Source organism: Barbatula barbatula (assembly GCF_947034865.1).
Source record: "Barbatula barbatula genome assembly, chromosome: 4".
NCBI lineage: Eukaryota > Metazoa > Chordata > Actinopteri > Cypriniformes > Nemacheilidae > Barbatula > Barbatula barbatula.
In genome coordinates, this window is record NC_136768.1 from 6,145,552 (window position 1) to 6,158,413 (window position 12,862).

The 12,862-nt window shown below is 41.5% G+C and overlaps 1 protein-coding gene across 1 annotated transcript; it reads left to right on the top strand.

The window, feature by feature from the left end:
* Positions 1–113: 113 nt before the first annotated feature.
* nuak1a (NUAK family, SNF1-like kinase, 1a) lies at positions 114–12,518 on the top strand. Its single transcript, XM_079453981.1, has 7 exons — positions 114–744; positions 4,301–4,421; positions 5,965–6,116; positions 7,896–7,961; positions 8,037–8,156; positions 9,606–9,738; positions 9,879–12,518. The coding sequence occupies exons 1-7, from the start codon at positions 496–498 to the stop codon at positions 10,913–10,915; spliced, it is 1,878 nt and encodes a 625-aa protein (XP_079310107.1). The 5' UTR covers positions 114–495; the 3' UTR covers positions 10,916–12,518.
* Positions 12,519–12,862: the final 344 nt, after the last annotated feature.

The window sequence follows — 12,862 nt, forward strand, 5'->3', positions numbered from 1 at the left end:
TAAATGAAACATCATTGGAAAAGCACTGCGCAATCCTAATATAATACACCTAAGTGTTCACATTACTCTGTTATGCCGTTAGGTTCCAGACACGCAAATACACAGAGAGAGAGAGAGAGAGAGAGAGAGAGAGAGAGAGAGAGAGAGAGAGAGAGACCAACTTCATCCAGTCTGCATTCTTTCTTCTTGTAGTCTTGACAGGGGGGAAGAAAAAGGAGGGGTGAGCAGCACGCCGGTAGTGGGACGGACGGTAAAGCATGGAGTCAGTGCGCGCATTTCTGAGCTGCCAGAGGCGAGCGCGCATCCCGACAGGAGACTTCACCAGTGATTCAATGATGCGTCGCGCTCCTTAGACGCAGCGAGAGCGCTGAATCTCCCTTCATATATCGAGACGCATTCATCATCCTGAATAACTACTCACGGCAACGCTGACTTCGGGGTAGCTTTAAATAGTAATTTACAGACTTGGACGCGAAGTAGCTACGATCGCAAAGCATGGAGATGATATCCGCGCACCCGGAACCGTCCCAGGTGGGGAGTAACGGAGAGGATCAACCTGAGCCACTGCCGGTGGACTATCCAGGGGGAGAGATGCCGGCCTCTCTCGGCGTGCGAAGAGGATCCAGCGTGAAGAAACATCACCACAAACACAACCTGAAACACCGCTACGAGCTGCTGGAGACGCTCGGGAGAGGAACTTACGGGAAAGTGAAGAAAGCGATAGAGAGGCACACTGGACGAGTGGTGAGTTGAGCAGGATAGAGCATTTGTCAGACACGTTTATCTAAAGCGATTTACAGTGCATTCAATCTATTCATTATATTAGTATGTTCCCCTGGAATGGAATACACAATCTTTCCCATACCAACTGAGTTACGAGAAGACTCTATACTCTTGAACAACAATATGGGCAGCCTACTTACAGTATGACCTTAGAAATTAGAATACCCAGAGAAAATTTTCGTTAACGATATACTTGTGGTTAAATGGTTTTATTATGCACAAAACCACAAAACTTTGCTTACTAGTTATACTATTTTTAGCAATAGTTAAACCATGGTTCATTTTTATTCTGGTTTTGGGAAATCTGAAGATGTTTTGCCATTATTAGGATCTGTTCTGAATTTTTTTGGAGAAGCTTTGACACGGTCTTCTCATAACAAGCAATTTTCATATAATCTAATTGCTGTCTTGGAAATAATTGAGTTATTATAAAGAGATCTCATTTGATTTGCCCTTTGGTGATTCTATATCAGTTAATAAACTGTATTTAAAATTCCTCTAAAACACGGTGAAAATGGATGCGCTTCTGATGACCATCATTACACAGACAATTTCACAGGACAATTGGTGCCTTCCGTCCTCCCTAAATAGGGGTCAGCTAATTTAGGTCATCTATACATGGTACAGAGCAGGTCAAAGGTTTCAAAGCATCAAAGGCATGTTTATGTTGCAAGTTGTCTATGGGTTCAATACTGCATGCTTTTCGGTCTAGACTCTGCATTATAGTAACCTTAAAGAAATGATGACATCTGTAAAAAAAAGATAAGTGGGAATTTAGGATAAACCACTACTGCCTTTACAGAACTAGGTCAGAGTACTAATCCCAAGACGATCTGCATTTTAAATGGCGCAGAAATGGACCGGTTGGGTCAGATCTGTGGGCAAGAGATGTGCCCTGATGTCAACAGCTGCTCAAAAACTCTGTCTGAAACTCGACAACACCGTAAAGAAACTGTGCATAGCAGGAAACCACAACGACACATTACACAATTCACTTTTTTGACTAGGACATGTTTTCTGTGTCGATAGCCAACGCTAAATCTGTAGTGTTCAGATAAACTTAAGTGGCGGCGCGGAGACTTGGCAGCAGCAAATAAATGCCAGTTGTTTGGAACATGACAGCATCACACAACTTACTTAAAGCATTCTGTGCGAGCGAGCTTCTGTCATTGGCTTTCTGTTTTAATGCCCCTGAGCATCTGGAAAAATAAATAACTGGTAGACATTGTGGGCTGCGACAGATTTGAAAGTACAGACTCAAACAGATTCAGCAGAACTGGCAAATTCAGGATCTTCAATTCTCTATCATTAAACACGGCATCGTCTCAATGGGCCGATGCTTGAAGTGAAAAGAATGCATGACTCACACTAGTAGAAAGAGGGAAGAATTCATAACATTGTGGATGGGATTAAACCAGAGCAGTCAGATTAACATTGCTTCACAATAACCGTGTGTGATTTGGTATGTTTTGTAAGAGATCACAACTTATTTTGAAAAATAAGGTTGTCTAAATGACGGACGTCTTCTTCGGGAGTGTTTACATGAGATGCACTCTTGCGTTCAGAAAAATCTAAACAGAGCGAAATAAAACAAACTATTTTTAACTCGACATGCCATCTACAAAATGCAACACTCCAGGCAGGACACTATAAAACAGAGGTAGGCGTGATGCAATGACTGCAAGACTTTAAGGGGTTTAAATATTAGTTCGATTATTTTAAATAGTGGCAGATAACGTTACTATTTGCACCTCAGTATTGTTGTGCATGAAACATTATGCAATAATAACAGCAGTAAATCATAATATTTATAATAATGATGGCAAATTATTGAGATATTAAAGCTCTATACCTACCCCTAACCTTACCCTAAAGTTTATGAATAATGCATTTTTGGCCTAAAAGCAATTTTATTGAAAACAAAAGCCATTATGATCTGTAAAGTAATAAAAAAGGTTAAAGAAGGTTTTCAGCGGGATTAGAACCCCGGTCTCAGTCTACAGACTTTACACTTTCTTCCACTCGATTCGCTGTTTGAAATGGCGTCAATCTTACACTCTCTCTATTCCAATCACATATTGGTGGGCGGAGCTAGTGTAAATTGCTATTTGTACTCAGTGAAAATAGACACCATGAAAAAAAAACTATGGTACGTCGTCGTAAGTTTTTATTCCACATGAGTAGGCCTACTCCGGTAAGTAAAGTTGCTCCCTTTCCACCCAAATGCTACACAGGTAAAACACCACACCTGTTGTGTGAGGCTCAGACAATGAGCTGGTCTATATATGTGAAACAATAGAAGGCTTCGGTTTAGCCAGGGGCTAGAGAAGAGCAAAGCATGGAACCAGCTGGCAAAGGCATCAAACACAGGTTAGCTCAATAGAGCTCGTCTGTGGGTACTATGTGGCTCTTCAGCAGGGGTCAAATGATCACCAGTGTGCCAGTCTACTGCGACACAATTTTAATGAGATTATGCTTTCACTTGTATTAAGGTTTGGAGAACAAGACGTTATCCATCAGTGATGTGCTAAAGTGGCTCATAACCACAATGGACACTAACATTGTGCTCGATGATGTGCATGTTTATTTGCAAAACACTCCCTGGCTCGGTTTTAGAATCTCTTCAAAACCTCATCCTAGAGACTAGCTCCAGAGTCTTACATCTCTGCTGTCTTTATCATAAGCACTGGTACAAAGAGGGTTATTGGGAACAGGAAGTCAACCCTGTCAGTACGACTTCCCCTTTTGAGTGTTTTATGAGTCACTGGAGAAACAAGCACCACACTTCCGTAACTGTGATCCCTCCTTAGGACCGATCCAGAAAACCAAGGTAAATCTTATAAGTACAAGGTACAAGGGACGCAATTCTAAAATATAAAGTCAACAAATGTACCCACAGGGTTTTATTGCGAAAATACAAATCTTTTGAGGACAGCTAGTGAGCGCTAGTACGTCTACAGTATGTGATGGAGCTTGTTTAAGAGTTCGGAAATGGGACGTTTAAAAATAACTCCTGCGCCTTCTCTTGAGAAAGCACTCACCTTCACACAAACCCATTTTTGCTCAAGGTTACAGGCACCCGCTGAGAATCTAGACCATCATCTTTTTTGGCTTTACAGCTTCCATATTTCTCAGATGCTTTCTTGCAGCGCTTTCAAAGAAATCTAAATTTCATACAGTATGATGCAGTTCAGTATACGACTGATTGTAATGAAGGTCACCAGGGTCTGAAGTAGTTTAGTGGCTCTATGATCCACTTGACTGGTTCAGGTAGGAAACACTTTATCTGTGGACGTTATCGTGACATCACGACGGTGAAGGATGATCTGTTTCTCTGACCTTTGACCCCAGTGTCCGGACACCACGAACACTGTTCGATCTACCTGACAAGCTAAGCCACTGAAACGCGACTGTCCATAGTATCGGGTCATTTCTTTAACACTCATTCATTTTCCTTTGCAGATTGCATAGGAAAATGTTCTTCAAATAACTGATATAAATGTTTGTTGTTTCTCAGGTGGCAATCAAATCCATCCGTAAGGAGAAGATTAAAGACGAACAGGACATGGTGCACATCCGCAGGGAGATCGAGATTATGTCTTCTCTCCGTCATCCCCATATCATCTCCATACATGAAGGTAGGCCAGTTGTGTTTTTCTTCACACCTATACACTATTTTTAACTCTTAAATTCAATGACTCTAAAAACACTCAGAATCACTAAAACCCGGCTTCAAGGCCCCTCATATCTCACAGCGATAAAATCTATTTAGAAAGCCAAGCTCACTTTTTACATCTAGGTTGTCTGAACCACGTTGATTCTCAGAATGTACAAAGCTACGTGGTTTATCAAAACTGTCAATAATTCGCTTCAGCCTCATCCACCCTCATCCTTTATTTATATGATCTGATAGCTGAAAGATGTTGATCAGGCAACATCTTGTTGTGCACGTCAACCCTCTAATGGAGTTAAAGTGCATGCTAAAATAAAATCCATTAGCGTCCTGCAGCATTCAGTGTTTAAACTAACCCATGCATGTTGCCGAGCATGTTAAAACATGAATCAAAAACGCATCAAATTAGTTCCACACGCATGAGCCGGACACTCAAAACAAATCCCGGACTAATCCGCTGTATCTCCACACCAACGGCGAGAGACAGCGTGGCTGTGGACTCACACCGTGCTCCGTCAGGGGTCATTATTACTGACCCTGGATCAGTCTGAGAGCCGCTGCCAAAACTGGGCACGCTCAGTCTCCTGTGTCTAATACGGATTAGCCGAGAGAGGTAATTACTCAGCTGGCCTCGATCAGCAGGTCTGGGATCAGGTTCAATGTCTCGAATGTGAACTTCACCCATTTTTTAAGGCTGCAATGATGGGAAAACTCAACAGCCTTGTTAGTTAAGACTTCTGACCCAGACAATACATACTCAGGTGTCCAAATACACATGTTGAAAGTGACACCGAGGAAGTTGTAGGACACCCACCTCAATAGCGGGAATCTTCTTTGTCCGCTTGCTTCACTGACCGTCGCCGTGACAACCGCCCTACGGGCGGTAAACCACGAAGGGTAGCCATGGAGATGCTCTTGCTGTGTCAGCAGATGGAGGACCTAAATGGAGCAACAATACTAGTCTCTTGAAAAGTCGCTGATGACTCGATTCCATTGAGATCCGCTGTATAAACACTTCACTGATTGGCTGGAAGGATAGCTATTAATCTTACAGTCCCTACTTAGAATACTTGACTGGTGTTGTTTGTTTCCCAAAACACTACCTTTTCTTGGAACCGAAATGTTTACGCCACCATCTCCTGTCTCACACAGACACACGCACATACAGAATCTCGCCTCCTCGTTCCACTTAACACCTGTTAACAGTTGTGGGTCTCGCTCGCAAAGACAGCTCCTAATCGACATGACCCTGATTGAAGCCAGACTCGCTGGCCATTCTGTCTCTTAACGTATTGGCGACCGCCCAACGAAAGCTTAAGTGAAACAGTTAAGAGACAGAGAGCGTTAACTAGTGATGCAGACGAAGTGGAAATTAGCTGTTTTCTCTTTCCATGTGTCCTCGCTTTAACACGCACGTGTACACACACAAGGGACCTGACAGCGAAGAATGCAATAATGTTGAGTAATCGAGTCATGGCTCTTATTTGTGTATCTTTCTCCCATTACAGTGTTTGAGAACAAGGACAAGATCGTGATTGTGATGGAGTATGCGAGTAAGGGAGAGCTGTACGATTACATAAGCGAGCGTCGCAAGCTCAGCGAGAGAGAGACGCGACACTTCTTCAGACAGATTGTGTCTGCTGTGCATTACTGTCATAAGGTGAGGGGCGGCGCCAACATGCATCACTTCTCTGGCTATGTGCAATTTGTGCAACTATCTTTAATACGGAGTCTTAAAAGAAGGTTTGGGAGGAGCGTATTAGAAGAACACAAGCAATCATAACAAAAGGGTATTTAAAGGGCCACTTATTTCTCATCCAGTGACAATTCTTCAATTTTTGTAATTATGTTACGGAGCTAAATTTTTATTTTGCATTATTGCATCTATATGAGAAATTTGTATAGAAAGGTTTGACATCTTAACAAGATATTCATAGGGATCGAGTGGTTACAAATCGGTATACATTTCACAGAGAAAGATATTTGGAAGAATGCTTATAACCTAAAATGTTGAAGAAGGTAGGAGAGCAAACAGTTCTGGGGCACTTTTGACTACCGTTTTTTTGCTTGTGGTAGTTAATGGGGTCCAAGAACTGTTTGGTTACAAACATGTCCAAATATATTTCTCTGTGTTCATCCAAACAAAGAAATGTACGCAGGTTTGGAACAACTGGAGAGTGAGTCATTCATGACAGAATTTTCATTTTTGGGTGAACTATCCCTTCAAGGAGAGCAAAATAAATTACACTGAATGTTATTTTATATTGGCATACATATCGAAACTTTGGGATTAGGGGAGCTTAATTTTGAAAGTTAAGGGATATAAAGGGAATAAGGAATAAGGGAAATAGAATAATAAAAACAGGAAAATTAAATTAAATTTTTCAAAAATTCTTGTCTTCATTTATATTACGTACATTAATATTATATATACATGTATATTAAAAATAATAAATACATTAACAGATTGCTTAAAGCCATTAATGCCAGTATATAATAACAGTTATGATATGAAACATCTGCTTACCACACAGAACCCATAATGAATCACTATTTTTATTGCATAGCAACTTTCTGAATATATTATATCTTCTAGCGGTGGAATAAAACAGAAAGAATGAGCTGTAATCACAACATGGCCCATTTTTCCATACTGCTAAAATGAAGGCCTCTCAAAACCACTGACATCTGTACAATCTGCACGTGCAATCGACATGATTTGCACAAAAACTGAGCTCTCTCTGAAGTAAATAAAAGGATTTATGAACCGAGCACTTGACATGATGTGAGGGTGATAAACTAAACTTTGAAGAATGTCTTGATATGAAAGGTTTTGAAGCGAGAAAGCAGCTGCGTTCTTCTCACTCCGTGCCAAACCACACCTAATCTTTTCTCACTTTCCAAACACTATTCTTCAAGTTAGCCTTTCACGCTGATCCAACCCAAATTTCTGTCATAGTTTTCCCTTTCATTTCACGTTTTAGATCTTTTTTGGCATTGCAAAGGTTTTTCTGGTTTTATAGGGATTTTACGTACAATTAGAGGAATCGCTGTTCCTAGATCAGTACAAAAGGTCAGCTCGCACCCGGAGCTGCGTCAGTTGGAAAGCAGAAGTCCTGGGGGAATTTGGGGTGGGCTTGGCCTTTGTTTCTATACAGCTGGGCTGATGATGTCATCACCTCAGCTGGGGGATTCCAACCCAGCCCTTCTGATCAGGGCAGGCCAACAGGTCGTCACGGAAACAGGGGAGGGGATACATAGATCAGGCCATATGACAGGGGTTCTGACACAGTATGAAGGGAAATGTCGTTTGTGTGTACACGTGTATGGATGTTAATGTGAATCCTCTGGACGTAGGCCATGACAATGGTGATGACTAGGCTAGATTTTCCCATAGTTATAAAAGAATGTTACAATTATTTCTTATTATGTCTTACAGAATGGAGTTGTACATAGAGATCTAAAGCTGGAAAACATTCTCCTAGATGACAACGGCAACATCAAGGTATGTTATAACTTTTCTCCGGGGATTTAAAGTTCCACACATTTCTGGCTAACGCTCACAGTGTCTTTTTTATAGATTGCAGATTTCGGTTTGTCTAACCTCTACCACAAGGACAAGCTTCTTCAAACGTTCTGCGGCAGCCCACTGTACGCCTCTCCAGAGATCGTAAATGGAAGGCCATATCGAGGTCCTGAGGTAAATAATATACGATATAAGCTAATATTACGAAGTAACACAACCTCAGTAGACACATCTTTAAAGGGGTCTTAAAATATCTTCATATTTCACCTTTGAAAAACAAGGACTGGGAGTGTCGCAGACATCCTAGATAAGAGACAACCAAAAACATCCAACAGATAACAAAAGTGAAAAAGATAGCTTTCCACTCACATGTATGGGAGGTGAGACCCCCCACGCCTTATTCCACTTTAAAAAGGAACCCAATTGGCTCCAACTTTAGTCACTTCCCACACAGGAATCATTTTAAAGTCCAAGTCAGCTTACCCAACATCCTTCACGATCAAATGAGAAACTAAAACCATGCCAAAAGTAATGAGGAATGCTCTCAGAGTTTTTTCAGGACCTTAAGCATTCTGCACGATCCCTAAAATTCTGTCTATGGCTAGCCAAACACTAAGCCTGTCTGGACCACAGGAATATATTTATCTTTCCCATACTTTTCCGGTATAATTATAACTCTAAACACCTCTGGACATTCAATCATACACACACACCACGCTCTCTGTGGTTTCTCAATCAAACTTACATAACTGCAACCCCCCGGTTCATGGGAAAGGCGGTGGTCTCCTTCTCGCTGGTCAGAGATCAGTGGACCGGGGCCAACAATCACAGAGCTCCTCACATCTCATCAGGGTCAGGCAGGTCTGGTGTCGGGGGAGTGGACACTTCCTGTTCTGTAATCAGCCATTGTTTCCCTCGATACCTCCTCATTCTTGTGTAGTGGAGGTGCTGTGGGGAGCAGACGAGGTCAAGCATGAGAAATGATTAAATAACACGCTGCAATTATCACGCAGATATATGTGAGATTACCCATTGTTCTCGTACGATTTAGGTGTACAAAAAAGCTTGTACAAATGTTCATAAATGTAGGTGGCGTTGACTTTATGAAAAGGTCCAAATGGAAAATAAAATCACACAACCTTTTAATTCATTGGAGAATGTTGGCCACTGGTCTTGCCGGCACGTGTTTCTGCAAGACTGAATGGGGGTTGCAGGCCAGCACTGTATGACTTTCTTTCTTCTGCAGAACTCAAAAACAGCTATAAGGAAGAATACCGTACAACAGCGGTACCCATTCATTCATTCGTTCTATTGTACAGACACAAAACCAATGCAAGTCAATGGGTACCACTATTGTTCGGTTACCAACATTCTTTAAAAAGTCTTCTTTTGTGTTCTGCAGAAGAAAGAAAGTCAAACAGGTTTGAATTTACAAAAGGGTAAATGACGACAGATTTATTATTTATTTTATTTATCATCACTTTTAAGCTTAAAACAACTTTTTAAAACGTTTTTTCTTCTTCTAGAAATGCAAATTTAGTTTAAAATGTTTCATAATCCAGTTTATACTGGTATTAGCTGCCTAATTTGCAGTGATTTAATCCTGTGGTGTTGTTTTGACAGGTTGACAGTTGGGCGCTGGGCGTATTGCTGTACACACTTGTATATGGAACAATGCCCTTTGACGGAGGAGATCACCAAAGACTCATTCGTCAGATCAGCAACGGCGATTATAGGGAACCTCCACAGTCATCCGGTATGTGTCTTTATGTCAAAGCAAACACATGTTCATATACATATATGTAAAAACACATAAATACACAAATGAATAAAGAAATGAATAGGAGTAGATTGAAATATCTGACTATCGACTGTAACTCTCCTCATTTCACATAGATGCTCGTGGTCTGATCCGCTGGATGTTGATGGTTAATCCAGAACGGCGGGCTACGGTAGAAGACATCGCAAATCACTGGTGGGTGAACTGGGGATGGAAGACCACCGTGTGTGACTGCCAAACCCAAAAGGAAAACAGCTCACCGATGTTGGCCCGCTTCATCGACTGGCAGAACCGCACTGACGTCCGACAAGGCAAGAGCCAGCGTCCCGAGTCTGGTAACACCTCTAATGTTCCAAATACGGGCTTGACTCCAGCACGGCGTTTAAGAAAGTGCATGAAGGAGAATGACGGTGGCATGTGGGGCGTTGCAGAGGAGAAAACGGGTCTCAAGAGACCAAAAAGCATCCTGAAGACTCGAGCGACCAGCAGTGACCAGCGTTCCCAGAGTCTGTGCGAGGTGGAGCTCAGGAGATCCCTTTGTTACCAAGACGCTGAGTCCGCTTCAAGTCCGGAGCAAGAAGACACACTGGGTGGCTCGCCTGCAAAAATCGTCTCCATGCTACCCAAAAAAGGCATTCTAAAAAACAATCAGCAGCGAGAGTCGGGGTACTATTCCTCACCAGAACGCAGTGAGTCCTCTGAACTCTTAGGGAGCGCCACTGTGCAACCTCCGAACAGCTCGCCACCAAAACGGACTGTAGGGAGGAAGGGTATACTGAAGCGCAATGGGAAGTATTCTGCTCACAATGCCGTCCCTACCAATGGTGAAGTGCCAGTAGACTCAAATCTCCCGCGGAGCCAAAGCAGACCCTCCAGCATTGCGTATGAAGAGAAGGGTCTCTCCAGTATGGGATTGGACTGGCCGCCCGCATCTCCGAAACCCAACATACGAGGCTCTTTGTCGGCGGAAAACTTACTGCAGATGGTTGGGTTTAGGGGTCTTCAGACCGCTGCCCAACATCACGGTGGAAAGGGCTCCCGCAGCCCTCCCGGTTCACCCGGAGACAACGGCAGCTTCTCCTTGCTGGGCGATATGGATGATGTCACCCAGGTGTACCAGAAAGCCCTGGATATCAGCAGCAAGCTGAGCTAGACTTGGTCAGAGAGACTGAAACAAAGAACAGACAATCATTTCATTTTTAAAACATTCGAAGTCATTGTTCTTGGAGAAAGACTGGAAGTGTGAATGATCTCAGCACGGTCTCCCATCACTGTTACAGTGCTGCTGGGTAATGTTTACAGATCGAGAGGCGGGACATTTCAAATCTCTATTCAGCGACTCTTGTTGATGAACAGTTCTCATGATATTCTCGTTTGAAACTCGACAACTGATGGGGAACAACGGAAGCACTTTAAAGCGGCTGTTCTCTGCGATGCAGCTGATGTATATGACAGCTGGGAACGTGTTATTTAAGTTATTTATTGGTCATTCATGTTTGGGAGAGCCGTTTTCCTCTGTATAGGTCATGCATTATGAATAAGTCAGATAAAGGCCATTACAACATCTGTCTAGTAAACAGACATTTTTAATAACAGTGATTTCAATGAACTACACACAACAGTCTGTCTGTCATTTTAAAGAAACAGTTCACCTCAAAATGAAAATAAAATTCTTTTTGGGTTGAACTATTCAATTGTTGTTGAGAAGTATTTGAGTTCAATATACAAAAAACAGCCTTGTTTATCGTTTTCTTGTGTAAAATATTTTGAAGAGTGACAAGATGTCCGAAAGCAAACCAAAAACAACCCAGAGAATGTAAAAGCTCATTTTTAATACAACCATGTTGTCTCTGAAATCGGCTAGGTAACTAGAGGAATACCAAGGACATAAAAAGGGCAAAGGTTGAACCGATGTTGTGACACCGTTCATTTTCCTCTCTCACAAGCATGCACGCTCACGTGCAATTGTGTGAGCTCTCTGAAGCATGAAAGTGTGGAAGGACAAGCTTTAACCTATGGTGTTATTCTGCTCCAGAAATGACCCACAGAGACGCCAAACTATTCTTTTTATTAGGCGAGGTATTAAAGGTCAAATGTTTTGAAGGCAATGGATTATGAAGAAAGGTTTATTTAGGGAAATCAAAAGGTCATGTTCAACTGAAAATACTATTGCATATCGTTTCTGTTTGTTTTATTTCTGCTTATTGCCAACAGAGATATCTGCTTCAGTTTAAAACATTGGGTTAAGCGTACAACTTTAATAGTCGCCTAAACGTGAATATGTGCTTAATATAAAATCTGTGAGAAGATGTACATTTTTGAACAAACTTAGCATCAACATGGCAGTCCAGTACTGTAACCAGTAAACATGCAGTGTACAAAATGAACTGGAAAAGAACGTGTTTGTCCCATAAGATTTCTGTTATAGGACATTGAAAAACTTGACTGGATATTTAAATTGTGTTATTTAATGTGTCTTGTATTATATACTGTACATTGTCGAGGCTATTTGTTATTCTTTGTAGATTATTTTTTTTATTTCTTGCTTTGTGCCCTTATTAACACGTCTCAGTAAGGTTTTTCTCAGCTTAAATGATTTACAGTATTGTGGAAGACAGTTAAAGGCGTCTACTTTAGGCACTAGAATTGTTTTTTCTGTATTATTTGTCAAAGTGCACAGTGAGGTGGTGTATGAAGCCTTCTGTTGTCTGAGCTCAGCGCAAAACTCAATGACTTCTAAATAAATGTCTCGATCTAAATACCACGTGTTTGCATCTCCACTCAGTCCATTTAAAGCAGAACACAAAGTACTCATAAAAGTTTAAAGACAAAGCTCCAACAGCTCAGCTGTTCCTGAATCAGTACAAATAATGATAAAAAAGAGTGACTTCTTTCTCTGGCTGCGGACCACACCACATATATTTGTTGTTGTTTGTTACACTACCTGCACGATCACCAGTGCACACTTAACACAACTACACTTGTCAGTTTTCCAAAACAGCACCATAAAGACATTTAGAGTCAATAAGGAATAAAAAAGCAATATGTAGTACATATCAAAAACACATGGATATTATATTCAGAGATCAGGTGTATGAAA